The 23,123-nt window shown below is 42.6% G+C and overlaps 1 protein-coding gene across 1 annotated transcript in view; it reads left to right on the forward strand.

Annotated features, from left to right (window-relative positions):
• Positions 1 to 1,996: 1,996 nt before the first annotated feature.
• myom3 (myomesin 3) overlaps positions 1,997 to 23,123 on the forward strand; it is a 36,275-nt gene continuing 15,148 nt past the window's right edge. Inside the window, exons 1-14 of the mRNA XM_011605098.2 lie at positions 1,997 to 2,121; positions 3,708 to 3,842; positions 7,892 to 7,990; positions 11,709 to 11,862; positions 12,312 to 12,469; positions 13,499 to 13,591; positions 13,691 to 13,779; positions 14,774 to 14,818; positions 16,402 to 16,533; positions 16,613 to 16,771; positions 19,157 to 19,298; positions 20,125 to 20,324; positions 21,111 to 21,164; positions 22,752 to 22,879. Of these exons, the coding sequence (XP_011603400.2) occupies positions 3,736 to 3,842; positions 7,892 to 7,990; positions 11,709 to 11,862; positions 12,312 to 12,469; positions 13,499 to 13,591; positions 13,691 to 13,779; positions 14,774 to 14,818; positions 16,402 to 16,533; positions 16,613 to 16,771; positions 19,157 to 19,298; positions 20,125 to 20,324; positions 21,111 to 21,164; positions 22,752 to 22,879 (1,560 nt within the window). The 5' untranslated portion in view covers positions 1,997 to 2,121; positions 3,708 to 3,735. The remainder of the gene's footprint in view (positions 2,122 to 3,707; positions 3,843 to 7,891; positions 7,991 to 11,708; positions 11,863 to 12,311; positions 12,470 to 13,498; positions 13,592 to 13,690; positions 13,780 to 14,773; positions 14,819 to 16,401; positions 16,534 to 16,612; positions 16,772 to 19,156; positions 19,299 to 20,124; positions 20,325 to 21,110; positions 21,165 to 22,751; positions 22,880 to 23,123) is intronic.

Raw genomic sequence — 23,123 nt, forward strand, 5'->3', positions numbered from 1 at the left:
CGGCAGTGATTAAATGAGTCACATCGATTCTGTTTTTATTAATAATGTATGATCGTAAAAACACCGCGCCGGCATCGCTCGTGATTAGGCATTAAAAATAAAACCAGTCATTAAGCATGTGCAGCAAATATTATATTTTTAATTGATGTTCTCTGCGTTCTCAGGAGTGAGGCCCTATATTGGTGCATCTGTGACTCTAAACCCTGATAAACTTGTAGAGTGACCTGAGCGCGCTGTTTTTTCCTGCCATTGCTACCTGATAACAACATTGCGCTGTCACCGGTCTGTGCACACACTGTTGCACAACAGCTGCCTCCACCTGCTAGCCTCTTGGCTTCAGTTGGACACTCACCTGTGTGTTTCTGAAGACTACTAATACTGAGAGATTCACCCAGGGCTGCTATACTGTAGTCCGTTCCCATTAGACCCCCATCACCCACGACTCTTTGACCGGCTTCGTTCATGTTCTCCCTGGATGTACCACCTGCTAGCCTTGTTCCCTGGGTACCTCCCTGCACCTGCTCCCTGAAACTTACAACAATATAACACTTTCCTTTTATTACAAATATATTTTGCTGTGGGTTTTCAGAAAAAAAATGGCTCTTTTTCACAGATGATCTAATTAGATACACTGCTAAGCAACAAATAGCTGTAATAATGTCTTTCTCCCTAATTTGAGAACAAGAAACAATGCAACAGTTTTCCTGATAGGCCTCGAGGCTCAGGAGTTTCCCAAAAGAAGAACTGACAGAGATAACCCCTAGTTACTGTAGTTATTCTTAGTCTCACAGTCATGGCTGATGTATGAGCAGAAAATCCCTAGTGACCATAGCATGAAGTGATATTCCAGAGGCAGGTGTAGCCACTAAAGGCTTACAGTATAAATAACCCCCATGCTTCCAGACAACATTGCAACCATTGTTGATGTTTTCTTCGATAGTGGCCTTGCTCTGCCCGCAACAGGCGCCCTCTGTCTCCTTCAGACAACAACCCTGGACAAACAGATCACATCCATGGCAACACGGAGCAAAGTTGACACTTGAGGCAATAAACGCAAACACAAACACACCTAATGAGCTCAACCAGACACACCTTGTTAAATGACACAGGACAAAGCATATATCCCAACAATACGTTTGGCAGCAACTAGGTAGTTAGTTAAGTTAGAAATGAGTAGCTGCTAGTTGAGCAATTGAAATGTTTTAAATCGTTTCATACACTAGTTTTTCTACTGTAGGTCCAAAAACACCCCCCACCCACCCACCTTCCACACTTCTTAGGCGAGGATTTATGTTGGAACAGTGTAACAGGCAACGGAAACATCGGTAGTGGTTTACAGACCTGGTGGGATTAATCCTGGGATGACACTGATTAGGAATAAATCCCATCACATTTTCATGTCGCTGCTGGCATCATAAATACTGTAATGTATGGACACAATAGCGACAGGAAGAAATTAAGTATGGACACGTTAGGGAGACAATAAGACAAAAACAATATAGATCAGCTATTATATGACAGACAGACAGACAGACAGACAGACAGACAGACAGACAGCCAGCCAGCCAGCCAGCCAGATAGATAGATAGATAGATAGATAGATAGATAGATAGATAGATAGATAGATAGATAGATAGATAGATAGATAGATAGATAGATAGATAGATAGATAGATAGATAGATAGATAGATAGATAGATAGATAGATAGATAGATATCTTTACTCCCACCACAGTAAGTTGTACTTGTTCCAGCTGTTCCTTTCAGCTGTTCTGGTTACTTAGAGCAGCTTCATTGTCCTGAGAGTAAGTGTGACATCCTGTCTGTAAATGGATCTGACTGATGGATATGATGCATGTGTGTGTATCTGTAAGCATTTGTGTGCATGTGTCATTGCTCTATATTTACTAGCTAAAGAAAGAGCGAGCATTGTGGTGTCCACATTCTTGGCACCGATGAAGGCTTTGTGCTTGGGGTTCCTCTGACAAACAGACAGAGAGCGAGAGGTGAGACAACAGCAAACAAGGGCTACAAGAAGAGGAAGGGAGAGCTAGGTGGACAGAAAAGGACGTGGGATATATATCCATCAGAGTTTTGACACCCAGAGGACATTACCTGTTGTGTGAGTGGAATGTTATTATCTCTGCAGCTTTGAAGACAGAGGACTGATGCATTAGTGGACCTCTCACTTTGATATAAGACCAAAACACTTACTGGGACTAAGCAGTGCTCACTTTTCTGGGACGAATAGAATAGAATAGAATAGAATTTATTACTCCCGAATGAATCTATTGACATCAAGAAATGACAAAATGCACAGCTCATTGATTATGCTAAAAAAAAAACAGCTATAGAATGATACAGTTTTGATTTGTTTATTTGGAAATTAAAGGTTATACCACTTTAGTTCCAGGTGGAAGAACAATGTAATAAAAGAAGGCCTAGAAATGGCAAGAATACAAAGATGGCATTATAGTGACATTTGATTTTTTTTTAAATAAATGATCATTATGTTTTTGCTCCATTTACATTTGCCTTCACCCACAGCATTCAATGAAGCCTTTTTTTAATTAAAAAAAGAAAAAGAAATCACAAACAAAAAAGAAGTGATTTTGTTGCCCAGTTCCAGCAGGTACCGTAATCATGGTGCATGAGCTCATTTTAAGGCCACATTGTCCAACCCACACGTATAACAGAGGGTGGGCTAAAGCACTGGAAACTACACTGCATTAGCACAGCTTTCCACCCTCCTGGCACCCATGATGCAGGCCTGCCCAGGGAGACTGATCAATTTTAATGGGTCAGAAATTGACCTTCTGTTACAGGTGTTCATATTTCTTTCCCTTTCCAACAGTGAGCCACAAAAACAAGCAGCAGTTGAATCAATCAGCCCATTAGCCTATCAGCTAACTCACTAATGGTGCTCCAAGGGTTACAGATGCAGATGAGAAAAGAAACCACATCATGATTGTTTATCTTGCTAACACAGGTGGTTGCTATCGGTGCCGAATGAATGGAGCTATAACTCAGGTGTGACAAGATTCTCTGTGTTGGGCACGTTCGGCATTCAGCCTGCAGGAACAAGTACATGATTAATGATGGGCGGGGTGCAAAGAGTAGCACGGCAGGTTTCAACAGATGAAATAGTGGTGGCTCAAGGGTGATTCATTTAACATGAAACTGGAACAGACCTACAGGTCAACGCAACAAATGGGTTCAACCAAACCAAACAAAGCAAAAACCCACAACTGACAGGTTAAAACATCTCTGAAAGCACACTGTACTACTTTATGGAGCTCATTGATTAGCAGTTGTTGTAACACATGTATTACTGCGGTATTGACGCCAATCCTGAATTGAGAGATGCTGAAGATTGCTGATGGTATATTGTGCAGGCCCAATTTCGGGTTGCTGATTAAGTCAATTTGATTATAAAGAGCTATTTTACAACAACATTTTTTCAAAAAACTAAACTAAATATTTCATTTATTGACATTTTTCAAAAGATTATTCAAAATTATTGAATGAATTGTCAATCTTTAAAACAAAACATATACAACACTCTATGTTCTTTCTGGTTAAACCTTGAATTTTGAAATTCAGGGGAGATATTTCAAGTTTCAAACCAAGGCTACAGTGTTTTTTATCAGTCACCGTCCATCACGCTGCTTCCCACAGCCTCACTTCCAGGTTCTCCTCTTTCCACAGGTGCTATTTGGCAAGGAGGAGGGTTACTATGGAAACCAGGACAGTAATGCGGAGAGAGATGGAGGAGCAGTCGACCCAGATGTCTCACAGCATGCAGCTGTCCTCCCAGATTAAGAAGAAGACCTTCAAATCCAGGTGCACACATACTTTAGAGTTAGGGCAAATGATAGGGAAGTAAAAATCTATTGCTGGGGGAAAGGATTTGTCCTCCTTTGTTATTTTTAAAATGATATTTTGATTTGTTTGAATGATGAAATCACTTAAATGGAACCTCTCTGACAAGCTGAAGCATGTTAAAATATCTCACAAAGTAACTCATCATGCTGTGATCTAAAGAAATTCATGAAGAGCTGAGAAACAACATAATTAAATCTTTCCAGTCTCCTCCAATCAAAATGACTCCAACAAAAATTGCTTCGTCACTGACCCAAGAACAGCATCTTAACACCTGCCTCAGTTCATCTCAGCATTCATTATTCAACAGTAATGGAGAACCTGGGAAAAAATGGTATCTATGGCAAATTTCCAACGTCTGCACTGCTGGCCAAAAAAGAACACTTAGGCTCATGACACGCTCGCCAAAAACATTGTGATGATCCTCAAGACAAAGACAAAAGAGTAACCTTTTGAGAGGTGCACATCCTATTAGATCTGGTGTTTAACGAACGCAGATAAGATAAAACAACTTGGTGGTAGCGTGGTGGTCTGGAGCTGCAGGACCTGACCAACTTTCTGTAATTGATGGAACAATAAAGCCAAGGACACCCACCAACCACCTTCTGACTGAAATGCTGTGGCATACCCTTACACAAACCATTGATGATTGAAGGCCCACAAATATGGCTGATTTAAAGCATTTCTGCAGAAATAGCTGGGCAAAATGTTTAAAATCATTCGTTTTATTATCGTCGAACTGAAGAAATGACTCGTTTTGCTTTCTTTTTCCCACCTTTATTGGATTTGCCCTACGGTAATTCCACACTGCAAATTAAATTTATGTCTTATCTCAAGTCTTTTGTTTCACTGTATCTCCCAACACACCAGCTTATGAATTGTCTGGTTCATTATTTTCTTTTTAGCAAATAAAATCTATTGAACTATCACAATTGCAAGCAATATATCACGATATTGTATCTATTCAAAAGTTGGAAAGAGTCTCATGCCAGATTTGGAGATGTTTTCTGCTCATATGACCTTACAGAATGGCAAAAAAGAGACTCAGATCAATCCAGACCTTGCTGGGAAATCATCAATTCAAACTTTCTAAACATAAAATAACATAAGCTGTTAGATAAAGCTGTGGTTTATGCACTGAAAGGGAGAACAGTTCACCAGGCAAATGAATGAATATGCCACTGGGCATGCAAAACTTTGTTTTTTTTATCGACATGTGAACAGGACAAACAAGAAAGTCAGCATATTTGCTGCTTTAGTTGTCTAAGAATTGACCACAGAAAAACAGAAAAACACTGAATATGAGTGACTAAATACTTCCTGTTGGGCTTACAAAGGTGGGAGTGTAAATACATATGAATCTTCTTTATAAAATGACACCACTGACACGTGCCTGGATGAGGAAGCAGTCATGTAATTCAGTAACTCTCTTTTGTTGCGTTTCCATTGAACTCTTGACCCCAGAGGTCAACGCTGCCCCCTCTGGTTTTTAATGGTACTTTAGCATCCCAGTTGTCAGAGAAATTTGTGCAGAAACACAAGTCTAAGTTGGCTTAGTGCAACTCAGTGCACAGTCTAGTCAACTAAAATAGAATCTTATCGCGACTGACCTGCACTGTGGTCAATGAAAATTCAGGGAACACCTTTAAAACTTCTACCTCCATCCTCTTTGGTTTTAGGTCTGATTTTTGAATTCCAATTCTGTTTCAGAAATTAAGTTATTTTTTCCTGTTTGTCACAAGTGCTAATGGAAAAATATTCAGCTAATTAACTTTAGGTCATGTGACCTGGGGTGGGCAAACAAATATATAAAGGCTTTTAGTATCTACCAAAAAGGGCATATTTAATACTAGATATTATTTGAATTATTCCTAAGAAATTTCTTCAAAAATGAAAGAAGTAAAGGCCAATAAGCCAGTGCCCTCGCATTGTCCTAAATAATTGTACCTGAGTATGCTTGCTTGCTTTCATGTGTGCATGTGCAAATTCACTTACATTTTTAAGGAGTATCAGAGGGTACAGAGCTGAATATATGCTGTTTATTTGCACTTTTACCTGTCCCTGCACAGCTGAGGCTCCGACTGTCAGCGCATGTTCAAAGGGAACTAAATCAATCAAAAAGAGGAAAAAAAAGAAGAAAAAAGCAGAAGCTGCCCCCTGAAATAGGGAAATTCCAGTCTACAAACAAACACAAAAGAGAAGTCATATGGATTTGCATTGTTGTGTTAAAGACGTTGCATTGGTGGTTAGCTGTATTCACACAAGCATTGTTTTTCAAGCAATGTTCCAGCCCTTTAACTGAAAGGGATAAAGAGTTAAAAACTATTTTTTGGATGCTCTAGGCTCCTGATTTCTTACCCAGAACCTCACAGATTTTTACCAGGACCGCTTTTATCTCAATGAGTGAAAGCAAAAACATTGCAGGGAAACTTGCCACCGGGCCTCAGCCACACGCACTTTTCCCTTTTTTTAAAAAAAAGTTCTGTTGCTTATGTACACATCTTTTGAACTTGTATTAAGTATTTTCTGGAAGCATTATTCTTAATATTACTCTAAATATACTTTTAATACATACAATTTATGATGTACGGTTATAACCGATTGATTGATGAGCGGTAAGAGCGCTCAACCTGCCCCCTCACTCTGCTTATGAGTGACCTTTTCAACAGAGCTGGAGTCATTTTTTATACAGGAAGAAGGAAATTGATTATTTTTTCTTGATTCTCTCCTGGTTTTGAAGGTGCCCAGTGAGAACATCCCCTCAGTTAGTTGGTGCTCCTTTAAGTCAACAGTTCATGCTTCATTGGGGGCTTCCACAATTACTGTGTGTGCCGTTTATCTAGTCTAGAATGCTTTAACTGACTGGTCACTGTTCCATTAAAGGGCACACAAACACTGCCAGTTGTCACACGCATTGTGGACAATATTGCAGATGATTCCAGGCTGTAATGAGAAGCAAATTAAATTGCAGCACAGCTCATTGACTCTCTATCCAACATGACAGTGTTGCCTAGAAATGCTGTATGAATTTCTCAATTTGCAAACATAAGAGTGGCGTTGGTTCCCAGTCGACGGCTATGGCTCACAGAAACGACCACGTGAAGGAATTAATCCCCCTGGCTATCTAGCTGACTGCATCACTGAGATTTTCACATATTGCAGATGTCCTGTTCAATTAGTTCCTGTGAAGTGTGTAAACAGATGGAGTGAGGATCTTTAGCTACAGCAGAGTAGATGCTCTCAACATCACTCACGTCTAAAATTGCAGAGCGATATTAAAGCTTGTCACCACTCGTTTGCATGTGAATCTCCACGTTCCTCTTTATTAAACAATCCCCTGGTGGACTATACCATGCTGGTTCACACATCACAACATAGCTCATCATATGTGGCAATGAGCGTGACCTTTTGGTGTCCTCGATCAGGCTATGCTTCGGTGTCAAAATTCCACATAGCAAGTGGTGGAAAGGAACCCTACGTAGGTGTCGAAAGCATAACCTGCCATCCAAATGGCCTGAGTTTCATGTGCTGGTGACTGATTTCTTTCTACTGATGTCTCACCTTTTAAACACACAAAAAAGCTCACTGGTAGCTTAATTTGTAATTCAGGCTGACTTTTTATACACTAAAGGGCATTTGAATACTAACACAACTGTAAAGTACTTCATTATTTAGTACTTTATGAGATAAATCTCGAGCTCAGGAAAATCGGTGCAACAGGATGCTATGGCAACCGATATTTCCCCAGCACCACCAACTGTCACTTATGTTTCATGTTACAGTGGAACCGCTGTGCCAGTGCCCACAGAAATGAACACATAGGTGTGTTTTTGTGTGTCTGTATTGTATAATGTTCTATCATTAGTCGTTGTGCTTCACTATGATTACATTTTCATCATTTATGACTAATTAAAGGGCAAATATTTAAGGGCGCTTCCAAGTGAGATGTTTACTCGTGCCAGCATTTCGTGCAAGTCAGGTTGTGTTTTTCTGATCTCTAAATTCAACAGTGATGAAGAAGGCCCCTATTCTTATTTCCATCCCATCATCCCTGCTGACGTGATGTCCGTCAAAGAGATCCTGAACATGGACTCCTGCCGCAGGACGTGGTGAGTTTTCTAAGCTTGTAAAAGTGTTACTGGTCGAGCTGTAGAGGGAGGTGGTATCTACATTTGTATTCTACACTAAACAAGCATGAATTGTCCAGCCTGCATGGATGAATAGGTGAAATAGCTAATAGCTCCTCTTCCTAACCGTTTTATCCGGTGCCACCAGGAGGGTACACAATGGCCGAAGGCAAGGTCCACCTAGATAAGTTGCCTGTTCATCACAGAGCCCTATATGACCATTTGTGGGTTTGGTACCTTGCTCAAGGGTACCTTGGCAGTGCTCTCAAGGCACATTCTCCTACTACCAGAACACCTTCCGAGTTTTGTCGGCACTGGGGCTGGAACCAAGAACCCTCTGCATCTCAGCCCAGTTCCTAACAGACTGCTACCACCACCCAACCATCCTAAAAGCTGCTGTGGGAAATTTTTCCTAATAGCTGACTTGGAAAAATTAACTACAGCTGCCTCATACAGCAGATAGCAGTGTGGAAACTAATCTACCGAATATTATTATTTATGTGTGGTTCAGTGTTGTTGGAAGGTTTTTTATTCTTTAATAGACTCCAGTTATAGACAGTACTTTCCGTGTAATGATGTGACAAATACTGACAAAAACACCGAACTCACTGAGCATTGCTCAACTGGAAGCAGATTTAGACCTTTTACAGCCCATTTCAGTTTGCAGGCCATTTCTTGTTTGCGGTTATTTGACGGTTCAATCTGGCAGCAACTGCAATGAGTCTTTTTCTATAATTCTCCACTTTCCTCCTTCCTGGTTGATTCATGCATCTCATTCAAATTCCGCCTCACCATCAGTTGTCAAAAGCACATCCCCCCTCTCTCTCTCTCTCTCTGGTTTCATCTGTGATCTTTCTGCAAAATCCAGCTGGGGACTTTTCTTAAAAAAAATCTTTTGATGTTTCTGAATGTTACTAAGACAAAAAGCCAAAAACTGAAACTGTTAAATACGGCTTTTCACATTAATGAGGACAAGGAGCGAGCATTGCATTACTGAGGAAGAAAGAAGAGCTGGAAATTGAACTTTACATTTAGCGACTTGCTAAAATATATCTAAAGCAAATCCTGCATGTTTCCACCCTCTCACATCCTGTAGTCTGGTTCTAAACTATTACAATGATGACTTCTAGTGTGTCAAATAGAAAGTTTGAAATTCACATTCCTGTGAATTTAATTCATCGCACTTCAATGGAGGGGCAACTACTGAATGTTTTCTATTCATTAATCAGTAAAAACGAATATTAAAATGACTCGATCTGGTCACTATGTGACCTTGTTTTGCCATTTAAAGTTTGTCTGCCTACTGCCTGAAAGTAAGCACCACTGGAGTGATTCAGGTGTGAGCTGGGTGAGAATCTGGGCCTTGAGATGGAGTCAGAGAGAAGAGACCTCAGAGCCGCAGGCAGACAGGAATGCAATTCTTGTAGTCAGAGTCAGAAGCCTGGTGGTCTTACTGCAGCAATGGAGAGACGACGTGAAACAAGGAAAAAGCTGAGAGTGGTGAGCAGTTGCTTTGGGGGGGGGGCTGCAAAAGTGGTGGAGAAGGATCAACGGGACAGTAACACCAAAGGCTTTTTATGAAATGTTTCATCTCCTTGTGGCTGGAAAGGGAATTGCAACAAAAACACAGAGGGATTCTAACTCGCACATAAATCAGTCATTGAGAGGATTCCGTAAAGGTCACATCGGATCCATCTGGTGGGTAATAAGTGATTTAATGATGATGAAGCTAAAACTGCCCACTATTTGTTAACATGATGGAATAGGTGTGAAAATAGAGTCCAAACAAAGAAACTTAAGGTCACCAAGAACAGGAACTTCTGCAGCTGTTGTTGTTTTTGTTTTGTTTCTTTTCTATTACACAATGTCCATATTTTTTAAAGATTGTCAAAATATCCGCGAGGATTTTATGAAACCATCAAAGCAGCACAAAAAAAAAACCAGAAAATATATTTTATCCATTAAACCACAGAAGGACGAGGTCACAGTGATTCTGAAAATATGAGTAAGGGTAAGACAGAGCTGCCAAAGAGTGTATAGACGGGAAGTCATTGACGTAGCAATCAAAAGCTTTCTGAGACACATCCTCAGCTGCAGTGAGCTGGCCTTGCCAACTAGGAATCTCATTATTGTCCCTTCTCCAGGCCAAACGACAGATAGAAACACACACACACACACACACACACACACACACACACTTCTGATGTTTATTATTATTATTTTTGTTAATTTTCACTTTACCTCCCAGTATCCTCTGAAACTTCTCCTCACTTTTTACAAATTTCAGCCTTCCCAGAAGTTTTGGCAGATATTCAATGGACACTAGAAACACAGGAAATGGTCAATTATTGCCAAAATAAGACAGGAGGGACAGGGTGATAATGCTTGAAGCTGATCGGAACAGCACTAATTCTGGCAGCCAGGCCCTTGTTTTCTACGACATTTTCATTTCCGAGGAAACTGGCGTACTTGAACTTTGCTCGTTGGCAAGTGCGGCTTCACTTCCATTATCTGTCTGTAATGATGTTTTCACAGTTATCATCCAATAGCGTCGCGGCAGAAATATGTAAATTGCAGCTGACTAATGCGGCGCACGCCTGCTTTACTTTGTGAGTTGACTCCGCTGTTCTTCTGCACCAGTAGACAACAGATGCCCCTTTGGAGTACTGTTTACCCATAAATAGCGCAAGTGTGTTTTGCTTTGATGTGCTGCATTTCCTTATCCCCCCAAAACTTGGAGCTTCCCAAGGATTGAACGACGCACACCTAAAACAAAGCAGGTGTGTGTGTTTGTGGAGATGTGCTTGTTCCTGAAAGCAAGCACGTCTTCCTGCCCTTTGTTCATTACCATTTGGCCTTTGAATCATCACAAGTCTATGGGGGGAAGTTCACGCTCCGAGATGTGTGTGTGAATAATTGATAAATAATTAAACACTGGGGGCTGTCGAGATGACAGAGAGGTCACAGGATGCACCTCTGTGGTGTCGTAAACATTCCGGCACGACGACAGCAAGACGTTAGGATGGAAGTTAATAAATGACAATGAATATGGATGAAGTGACGGCACGCTAGAGAGTGCACATATGGAAACCCAACCTGTTACGAGTGGATGGAGAGGCTCACGACACCTGTAAAGAATTTATGGTCCAAATGTGAATGTTGTTATCTTCAATTCTGTAAGGGGTCTCAGTTCACAGCTCCTGGGATTTAAGGCGAGGGGGGCGGCTCCTTGATATAATATGTAGTACATATTTAGATGGACGGTTTTTAGCTCTGGTTTTGTAATTGCCATGACTACCAGGCTGAGGTGGGCTGTTTTTTTGGTCACAACTCCACTTCGGCAACCACCGTCAGACCCACCTGTTGCTTAAAATGCACCATTATGCTTCCCAGATTTTTTTTTTAAAAAAAAGAAGTTATTTCTCTGAGATGAACTGAATGTCTCACAAATCTGTCTGATAGTTATTTTAGAACAATTTGAGCCTTTCACAGCCTTAGGAGTCCTCCAGAGGTTCCCATCTTCATCTGCCATTTACCAGCACTGTTATTTTTTTTCCTGGAAGTGAAACCTTTTTGCAAATCACACTGAAAAGCCTTGAATGTGCTGTAACGTTAATTGGCAAAGAACTGACAAACACACGGTGAGAAAAAAGCATTTAGGGAAAAATTCTGTATTAACACCTGTCTGGTGTTTTGAAAGGGAAATGCTGTCTGAACCTCTGGCAGCTGGGCATGAATACTATAGAGAAAAAAGGACGCTGTTTGGAAATGAAACTCAGAAGGTGGAGCTCGATGTGCTGAGGAACCAGCGGTTGCTACGCCAACGCGTCGACAGACGGACGCTTCGTCAACAGGTAAAAGTCCAGTTTGGACAAATCCAGCTTCACGACCTTTGCAGGACAACGCATCAACTTAAACGTGTGCGCAGTAACAGCAAGACTGTGCAAGATATTGGGTGTTCTCCCCATCTAGTGGAGAGAACAGACATAGCAAGACTTGAGGAGCAGAGGATGATTAGATGGTTAGATTTAAAGAGGCTTTCAGTTGATTTCCGGCTGTAGATTTCTACGCAGAGCGTTAAATACAAACTTAAATGGTAGAATTCCAAAGCAAATATAAAACCAATGCTTGTGTTGTTATTTCACGGCAAATTAATGCGTCTATGCATCTTTTTTTTTTTTTAATTCCCATTTCTTGCCTCATAACTCTTGTCTATAATAAAGCACAGCTAATAATTCAGCACTGTGTCGGTCATATTACCAGCAAAATGTGAAAACATCCGTGAATCTTCTCTCTGCTGCAGGCTGAAAAAAAGGCGTCTGCCCACATGAAATATCTGGAGCGACTGAGGCAGAAGCCCCCAGACTTCACGGTCCCTCTTCGAGCTCACACAGTCTGGCAGCACATGAAGGTGGTTCTCACCTGTGTGGTCCAGGGTTACCCACCTCCAAAGGTCACATGGTAAGAACTTGGAAATTAACATTTTTGGAGAAGTCTATTAAATTTTAGTGAGTCGCTCATGCTGAAACCTCAATTACATTTATTTTCACTCTGTGAGTAAGAGCAGAAATATTCCTGAGGGCCAAAACTCTCACAGTAAAGACCTATACGAGGCATATAAACGCCTTCTCTCCTCATCTTGAGATTTAATGTGTGACATTAACAGCAGGCCAACTGCAGCTGTTATAAAGTCCGTAGAAGTGCAGTTATTGTTAAATATTTTTGAAACTAACCTCAGCAAGAAAAATCCTTTAATTTTACACCCAGGATTTTCTAACTGAACACTTTTTCTTCTTGTGTAATAAAAAAAATGCTTTTTTGTTATTCTATATCATAAATCTGCTCCCACGTTGTCACTTTTGCCTGATGTGATGAAGCCTGGTGGTTCTTGGTTCTGAAGGCATTCATTATCATTTTCTAAATCAGAAATGTAAATGCAAGCAGCCAGTACAGAAACACCTGGATGCCCTTTAGCTGGCTGAAATTTAATAAAGTCGTGAAAGTGAAAGGAGAGAAGTGAAACCAACTATAAACATTCAGGTAATTTGGCTGATTTATCCCTTTATTTCTTAATTTGCCGAGCAACTCTCCAGTTGCTGTGATTAAATAAGCCTCAGAGCTCCTCCTGAAGGTTCTGAGCTTTAAATTATAAAAACTAGACCTGGTCATCAAAATATCAATCTGTCGACCTCAAACGGAGACGAGCTGAGCAGCCTGTGCGTGTTGAGTATTCATGAACCCTCAACTGAAGCTGGCGGGCTTCTCCACTCCCATCAGGGAGCTGTGGACTTCAGCACGCTGCCCTCAACGCTGCCCAAGAATGCAAGAATGCCAGATCAAAGGTTCCCTACAGCTGTTACGCATCCACCCAAACTGAGGTGTGATTACAGAAAGATCTCCTTCGGTGATCAATAGAAGTCCGCTGTTTGCTTTGATCTTCAAAACACGTCCTTAAATGACCTCAGATCTCTGTCAAACCACCTACTGCAGGTACAAGAATGGTGTGCCTCTGAGAAGGTCTGAGCAGCCGTGGAACTACAGTCTCCAACAAGAGTTTGGCCTCAACGCACTGGAGATCAGAAGGTAGGCCTCCTCAAACTGCTTGGAACCTTCGTGCATGTGTGAGGGATGCATCGCGGCCGCGCCGACTCTCCGACCATGCGTGTAACTCTTTGTCTTCAGATGTTGTCCTGACGATGCTGGAGAATATAAAGTCATAGCCAGAAGTCCCCTGGGGGAGGCCATGTCGTTTGGAATTCTGGTGGTGAACTGTGAGTAGTTTTCTGTTTCATATCAACTCCCCCCACCTTGGAAAATCTCTCCAGATAAAAGGAGCAGCGGCTGAAATAGAGGAGATCAGCATCAGGCTCTGAACTGGGAAGGATGATGCTTACAGCAGAACACAGCTGTCAGCTTTAAACTGGTTACATTTGTCCGCTTTGTTAATTTGACTGCTTAAAATTTGATAGTAATTTGATCTGATTCCAGGAACGTCCCTTTATTTCATAGGCACTCAAAGAGGGTGATTTCATCAGCTTGCAGAAATGATTACCGGTACATAGAAAATCAATTTTAACAGAAGAAACAACCAAAACTGCCCAAATGTGTCAGTACGAGCCTCCTTCCTTAGATGCTCCATGTCCGACATGTTGCCAGTTCAAAGTAAAGCAACGCGGGTAAATTGGCCACCTACCCTGTGCACTTACGGCCTCGGGTGAAGCGGGCAGGCACCTGCGTGTGGGACCGGGGGCATAACTCAAGGAGGTGCCTCCACCCTCCTCTTACGCAACATCTCCTCCCGTCCGCTGGTGGCTCCTTCGTCTCCATTATCCTAGACAGACGGACCTCAGTGAGTTACGATGGGTGCATCATCGCCTTGCAGCGCCGTGACTGACATATTCATTATATTAATAGTTTAGTTCTCCCCCGTCTTCTTTGCACTTTCAAAATGACCTCTTCCTCTGCTGGTGCCAGTAGTACAGTTCAGAAACGCTCCGGATCAATTAGCGGAGAGCCTTTAATGAGGCACTTCAAGGCTTCTCCTTGTCATCAATATTTCACAGGCTGCTCTGTTTTTTTTTCCTCCCCTTTGGTTGTTAAAAATAGGTGAAAGGGAATATGTGATGTGACTCGCATAAATGCGGCCTTGCCAAGTCTGATTTGTCTGCTGTTTCTCTCTGTCGCGTCCATTCACAGTTTCTGCCTCTGTTTCTCTCTTCATGTCTGATCCTCCCTGCCTGTTTCCAATCTGCTCCTCCGTTTCAGCATATCAAGGAGCCCTGGCTGGTTCAGTGCACTGGCACACCCCTGGTAAGTTTTGCACTCGGGCCTAATAAAGAGTGTCCCCTTTCATTTTCTGTGGCGCCCTTTGAAGTCGCCCCCTCCACCTGTAAATGAGGGACGGCTGGGGGGGGGCTTTGAAGATAGTGACGCTGCCGCCTGTTCTGCTGTGCAGGCTGCGCCTCACAGAGATAAAACGTGTTGGTGGGTTAACGGCGTTTGTTCGCAGACGCTGCCACGTCAACGTGGGTGTTCGTGTCCATGGGTGCACGTATGTTAGCGGAGAGTTGCTGGGGGGAGGGCGAGAACAGGGACGAGGTCGTCTGTGTTTCATTTCAGCTCTGCCAGGGATTTCTTCCCTTGCTTTGCTCCAAGCTGTGCGTGCTGTCATCATTTGGCCTGGGTGAGCACAGCAATGTCATGAACTAAGTCTAAAATGGCCCTTTTTAAGAATTTATTTGATGCTCAGCACATGAAAACATGCCAATCTCTTTTTTAATGTTTAAAAATGAACATCAACAGTGCAAGTTTACCCAAAAAGATCATTGCCGGCTCCACTAGACTAGGTTTTTGACTCATACTGCTCATGTACCTACATCCTCTGCCCACCAGCAGGAGGTCCTCCCCCTTCCTCATATCAGCCTGGTCCTGCTGGAGGTTTCTTCCTATTAAAGGGATTCTATAAAGCACCTAGAGACAATATTGATTGTAACAGATGCTTTATGAATGTAGATGAAATGAACTTAAAGTAAAATGAAAGTTAGTGTCATTATTTGAAATGAGCCCACACTGAGATTTAAATATAACTGATTTATTGCTTTTTTTTAAACCTGGCACCCAATCCGCTGTCTCCAGATCTCACTTATACCAACACCTAACTCCCTCCGAGCCAAGGAAACCACTTCACAATAGACACATGGAACAATGTGAGCTGGACCCAAAGTAGCAAATTTTACACTAAAGTGATTCTGCACCCATTTCAATAAATGGGTCACTTATTTTTTGTTCAATCGGCCAAATTTCACCAATAATCTGGTAAAACTTTTGCGGGAGGGACGATAACTCTGCCCACGTAGTCGCTTCTGCTGCTGAGTGCTGCTATTTGTTTGGAACAAACATCAATGAATAAAACGGAGACCACATTACTTTAATCACTGCACAGAGAGAAGCAGCAAATGTTGACAGTTGAGCACATTTATCTTTAATAGTCTGAAGAGCTGAGAGTAGCAGGATCATCCGGGGGGGGGGGGGGGGGGGCGTCCCAGTCTCGCAGTCTCATCCCACACAAATGGAACTGACAAGTGCTGGTGCTGCACGTACGGCAGACAAGTGGGAAGAGTAGCTCACGCTAACTTTCTGTTCACTTTAAAATAAGCTCCTCAGCAGACGTAGGTCCATGTAGGTCTCCTCTTACTGTTCTTTACCTCCGTCTGCTCTCCCGGAGGCTCTCGACTCTCCTATTTTCTTTAACATTTAGCTTCTCTCAGCTCTTCTACTGAGAAAAAGACACTTTTGCTCCTGCTAACCTGCAGAGAATGACGAATACCACCAGAAAAAAGCACATCTGGGCCTGCAGAAGGGAAAGTTTGAGTGCTTTGCTTTCTCTCTTGGAGGCTTAAACCTGGAGGAAGAAGCCCATTTTTTGAACACCTTTCCACCAACATGGGTAACCGAGGGTAACGACCTCACCCTGCAGTGTTGCTTCGCGCCAGCTCTGCCGCAGGAAGTTAGCTGGTTCAGAGACGGTGAGCACTGCAAAAGCTGGACCTCAACAGAGGTTTGATCAGTGGAGACCGGAGCGTTGACATTATACACGTTGTTTAGGCATCCAGCTTTATCCTTCAAGCACCGTGGCGATAACGACTGTCGACCACATGACCTCCATCACCTTGAGGGCAGTGCACAAGGAGCATGAAGGTTTTTACACTGTCCGTCTGAAAACCTGGAATGAAGTGGAGCACACTGCTTACATCTATGTAAAAGGTAAGAGTGAAGCGCTAAACGAACCTGCGCTACGAGCATGTTATTAATAATCCGAGTAGCACTTTTAAAAAGGTAATAATAGAGGTTTAATCCTGACTATTTGCACTACTGGCTTTATTTTCCAGTCTGCTCAATAGTTTACTGTCCAGCTCCTCCTCTTATATTCACATTCCTTCTGTAATGGACATGAAAGGTTAGCTAACACCGCTGCCCGCATGAAGCGTGACCCTTGACCCCGTAACAGATAGGAGATGAGATTGTGTACTCACTGTATGCCAGCGAAATCACAACTGTCATAGGAAAGAACGGTTCCTTCCTGCCTCCTTAATGTCTTCCTTCCTTCCTGCCTGCCTCCTTCATTTCTTCCTTCCTTCCTATCTTCCTTCATTTCTTCCTCCTCGCTTCCTCTCTTCCTCCTTCTTTCCTTCCTTCCACTGTTCATTGCACACGAGATGTATGCATGCACATGCAATTATTCAGGGAGAGGTGTCACTGTGACCCGGCTGCCATCGACAGGCGCTGTGATCATCTGGGGGTTCTGTGCCTTGCTCCAGGGCACCTTGGCAGTGCTCAGAAAATGTCCTGGCAGTTCACATTCCAATTTTTGGATTCATTTTTAAACCTTTTAAACCTCCTTATCGGAGACAGCTCCAGCAGACTACTCCAGCTCATGACTGTGAAGCACTGTACTGTAAAACTTTACTGTTTTAACTTGTATTCTGACACTTGGCGCAGCTTGAAGCTAATAGCGATCAGGGTTACAGGTTGGTTGAGGGCATCAAAAGCGGATCAGGAAACAAAAGTGTGTTGATTTAAATGACAACTTATATGTTAGAGCTCATTAATAATCCTCGCCAAACACAGGTGGAACAACTGACACACTTTTTACAGTGTCTGTGCATTCAAGCTTATTATTTATTATTATTTAACTCTGCAGTTGGCTGTTTGAAGTTAGCAGACGGTCACTTTGTCCACGCGAAAACCTGAACTTTTCAACATTTTTAACCACATCTGCAGTTTGCAGTTGCTCTGTTGTCATGGAGACATAAGAATCCATAGTATAGAGTCATTGACAGTGTAGTTTATGGCTCACAACAGCCTCCCAGGCTTCATTCGGGCGTCAAGCTTCAACTTGAAATGCTCTGTTTATTGCTTTGGACTACATTACTGGCAAACTCACCGAAATATTCCTCCTTTCAAGGATATGATTATCTGTTTTCCGTATTTGGATGATGATATTTTCTCTTTAATATTCCCCCAGAACAGCGGCGCATTCAGCTCTTTTACTTCCATTTCTGTCAGCAAACTACCGGTAACCTGAATCATAGCTGAAAATTGCACCATCAATCATGCTGTCATGCAGCAGAGGTCAGGTTTGTCCAGAAACACTATAGATTCCTCACACGCTGCTCTTTTTACTCTGCAGCATGCAAATAAGCCAGAATGCAACTCCCACATACACTCTGCAAGTGAATTTTTCTACAACACTTTCATACTCACTGCTGCATCAAACAAAATCTTCCTTCATGTGGGTTTTGTCCTTCAATCAGCCTTTAAACCTGCATTCCAAATAAGTGTAGTGAGACAGCAGAGAGGGGGACGAGAAGGCGAGGTCACAAAGCTGAAGCCGGAAGGAAATGTGCTTGATGTTGCTGCCTGTCTTGTTAGAAAAATAACGCGTGTGTTTGTGGCCTCAGGTTACAGCCCGTGACCGCGTCTCGTCCGCTCAATCCGCTTGGCATAAATTCCCCATTTCCCTTCCTTCTATTTCCGCTCCGTCTCTACTATTTTGTCCTGCTGAGGTGCAGCAAAGTCATATTCTCTTACTTCCTGTGTCCATCCATCGCTTTAAAAACAAACTTAGACGAGCAGGAATTCATCCATCAGCAGAAATCTGAATCATTACAATACATCAAACATGATCAGTGCTTTTGCAACTTTTCCCCCCGCATCTAAAAGACCATGAAGAGCAATAATGACAATAATACTAACAAGACTAAATAGTAGAAGTGGATCTTCACACCTCTTCTGCATTTCTTTGATGTTAGTTTCCAGTAAACTCATATTAACACCTGGTTCCTCATGTGCAAGAACCCTGGAGTGTCTCATTCTCTGTCCTACTCTGATGTTGAACCCTCCTAACTAAGTGAGTTTAGCATTTTAGTTCATTTCAGACATTCATGAGGATCAAATAAATATGGAAATGCACCAAACTTGCATTAAACCATGAAAATCTCGGCACTCCTGGTTCTTTTTTCTACAGAAATCAATGATTAAGTCAAGTGAGTTATGGATGGATGAAATGAGCAGCAAGCGCCACTATCAGCCTTGTTCAGCTCAGTTTTTCCTTATTTTCAGTCGTTTCTCCGCCTCTTCCTCCTGCAGATGCGTCTGCGACCGTGTTGGGAGCCCCGGCTTCTCCTCTGGCCGTCCAGGTATCTGACGTCAACAAGGATTACGTCTTTCTGACGTGGCAGCCGCCCAGTGCTGACGGAGCCTCACCTGTCGATGGCTACTATGTGGAAAAGTGAGAATGGATCTCTTAAAAACCGAAGCGCTGCTTCATACCACCTAAATATGTAAAAAATAAATAAATAAATAAATTACCAACTAAAGCAATTTAAGTAACTTTGGAGGTTGCATAGTGAGCTTTTTTTTTTAAGTGCTGATCTTGAGGGATTTTCACGCACGCACATCTTTTCTGATACGAAGTCAATGGTCTGAAAAATAGCATCCATCCAATAAGCAGTTTTCTGGGGGGAAATGCCTTGACGACGTTCACGTCAGATAAATTAATGCTGGACCGGTTTGAGCTGAATGAGGGCGAAGCAAGCGTCCGTTGTAGATCAACTCTTACTACTCTGCAGGCTCACTGGGAACAGGCTTTTCCTTTTCCCCGATGCTAATCAACCGTCCAGTTTTTTTTACGTGTGTGTCCATGTGTTAAATGGTGTTTATTGTTACATATTTAGACTTTGCCCACCTGGTTTACTCCAAGGAGAAGATGGAAGTGGTGGTACCATTGATGTCTCTGTTTCCTAGCAACCCCCTGCATTAGGAATCATTTTTCTCCCATTCTTTTGTCTATAATTGGCATCAGTTGAATTTGATGCCAAACTCGTTTGTTTTTTAAATGGTTTTATATGTTGAGATAATATTACCAGGGTGCAATTATGACCCTCGATGGGGCATTTACCCACTTAAAGGTGACGTCTACAAGCTGGGATGCTTTGCAATAGCTGCACCCTGCAGGCAGCACATCACGCGCTACAAGTATGAACGTCTTTCTTTGTCTCCTTAACAGATTTATAACTTTTTTTATCGTCCTCTTTCTTCTGCCAACTCTTTCTCAGATATGACGTCAGTCAGGGCGAGTGGGTGCGCTGCAACATGCACATTCAGAAAATGTGCCACTACCCGGTGTTTGGGCTCAAGGAAGGGAGTCTGTACCAGTTCAGGGTTTGTGCCGTTAACAAGGCCGGGGTGGGACGTCCCTCCAAGGCTAGTGAGCCGGTGCGTACTGCGGACCCTCTGGAACACACTAGGACAGCAGGTACGAAGCAAACCGGCCATTGGAAAAACAAATGAAACACAGTTAAATTTAAAAGAATTTAAGCTAAAATCAACTAAAATTTCTTCTCAGTAACATATGTCACATACCGGTATGTCCAAACCAGTCCCCTCCCCCCCAAATAATTTGAACACTTCTCTCTTTTCTTTAAATAATTCCATATTTCTTTATTTCCTCCATATCTCCCAGTTTCTCCCTGTTGCTGTTGTGTACATACAGTAGAGTATTTATGATGCCAACAGTGGAAACCTGATAGGATCTATCAATTTATTTATCTATTTATCAATGTATTTATCTATCTGTCCTCCCATTCTCCACCCCATCATCTATCTGAATAGAGTTACAATGTGTGTGTGCGTGTGTGCGTGCGTGTGTGTGTGGGTGTGTGTGAATTGGGTTTAGGTTAGCTTTAGATGGTTAGGGGGTTATTTGGGTTGGTTGGGGTTATGAGCTGGGTAATGCATTATGTCAATAAAAGTCCTCACAATGACAGAAATACAAGGAGCTGTGTGTGTTTGGGGGTGGGGGGGACAGATGGGCTGTGGACAGGCGCTGTGGATCATTAAACGCAGATGAAGGACAGACAGAAGGTTGACTGGTCTCCAGTCAGCTCCGTCTCGCTGTGTCGCTGGCTGCCAGTAGCAGCTCCGCTAACATTAACATTAACAGTGTTATCATGGGCTCTCGCAGAACATCATTAAACCGTTATGACCTACAGTTTTATTCCTTCCTACCCCCACCACCACCACCCCCGCTCCCCTCACCCAGTGGTCAAAGCCGACAGAGGACGGACGGTCACCATTACCAAGGATGAACTGGAAGGTGAGCGCGTTCTTTATTTATTTATTTGCAGCGTTGGGGGGTTTGGTCATTAAAAGGAATTTGAACACCTGTTTCTAAACAGGGGTTGTGCTAAACTGGGATACTGGTCCCCCGTCCCACCCCAACCCCTCCCCACCTCACGTTTCCTGAGGCAGAACGCCCACCATGGTGGTGCAAAGCTGCCTGATAACCTTGGAAGTCACTCAAAAATGGTGGCAGAGTGGAGCAAAGCAGACGTGGAAGCTAGCAGAGACAATGTAGCTTTTCCATGCTAACAATAAAAAAAAAACAGGAAATTAGATTTGAACTGGAGGTTTTGGATGTTAACAGGAAATTATATCCCAAAAGGCATCTGTGAACAAAAACAACACCTGGATTTAACCTTAAAAATGTTACATTTTGAAAGCTTGCGTTGAATTACAGAAGGAATATTTGCTAGTTGGATCTGAATGGGAAGATCTGAAGCTTCTAAATGTCCTCCTTTTTATGGAAAAGGTAGTTTAAAATTGTGGAAGCACCTACAGACCTTCACGACAGCAGAGATGAGTAGATATTCTTTAATGTTAAAGTTAAAGTTTTAATGTTGTCAAATATCTCTGCAGTCATGGAAATACTGTTTGCATTTATTTATTGTGGACTAAACACACTGACACTGTACCGGGGCGACTATTGTTCTTTTCCTAGTAGTTTCTACCAGAAATACTCTAATCTGGGTCTGTTTCTTAAATCTTTTCATGAAATTAGGATGATTTTACTTTGAGCTGCAGTTTTGGAGAAAGAGGTGTGAACATCCATAAATCCGTGATGATATGGACTAACCAACGTGCACTTACCTCACACTTCCTGTCGTGATTTTCCCTTTATTTGCATGTTCAGGGAGAATCGTCTGCTGTGTAAGGGTGAGTAAAAAAAAGTACGGGACTCCTGTTGTACGTGAAAGTGACCCTCCTGAAAGTGACCTTTTAGAATGAAACATCAGCACTTTGGATTATTGGAATTGCATCTGTAGTAATTCACTGTTGCCACAGGCAGCAGGACTCCTTACAGGAATTAGCTAGGGATGTAATTTCTCTGAAAGTGGCTTTTCTTCATTGGTTACCCATAAAATCCAGAATGGATTTTAAAATAATTCTTCTAATCTACAAGCTCTCACTCTCTCTCTCTCCATACCCCCATCCATACACTTATACACTATAAATAGTCAAATTGAATGTTTATGCTTCCCCTTAAACCCAGTTTATTTCACTGCAAAGGTAAGACAGAGAATGTTAAAGATCTCAGTGGCTACACTCCCACAGCCCTATGCAGGCTTAAACATCTCTCTTCAAGCTCTCCCGTTGTCTGGAGTTCCAGTCTGATCCACGCAGCAGCTCTGCAGAGAAAAGAGACTGTACGGAGAGTCGGAGGCCCCCTAGATATGTAGTCTTATGAAATCCCCCTAAAAATGGGCTGAATTAGGCGCCGCGACACTGTAACATGATCAGAAATGACACATAAAAAGGCATTGATAGAAAAATGCACTCTCGACCGGCACTTTAAGGAGCCTTCCTCATCCCACTTTCTCCTCCTCGTCTTCCTCTTCCACAGGTCAGGTTAAGGTTCCTTTTCCGCCCACGAATGTGCACGCCTGCGAGGTGAGCGACACGTACGTGGTGCTGAGCTGGACCGAGCCTGAACCTCGAGGCAGGGAGCCGCTCACCTTCTATGTGGAACGGGTCAGACCTTCTCTCACACACACACTCTCTCTCTCCCTCTAATAGTAGTTTTACATCATCATCATCATCATCATCAGGATGATGCTAGGTGCGATTTGGCCTGGCTGTGTCAGGGAGAATCATAGCCTAAAAACCAACTAATTAATTGGACAACACAGACGAGACGGTGTTTGTTATCATTCCGACGCCCAATAGGGCCTAATGCTCTTCCTCTCTTGTCAGTGTGCTGACGGATCACACAGTT

The sequence above is a fragment of the Takifugu rubripes genome, chromosome 7 (assembly GCF_901000725.2).
Source record: "Takifugu rubripes chromosome 7, fTakRub1.2, whole genome shotgun sequence".
Classification (NCBI taxonomy): domain Eukaryota; kingdom Metazoa; phylum Chordata; class Actinopteri; order Tetraodontiformes; family Tetraodontidae; genus Takifugu; species Takifugu rubripes.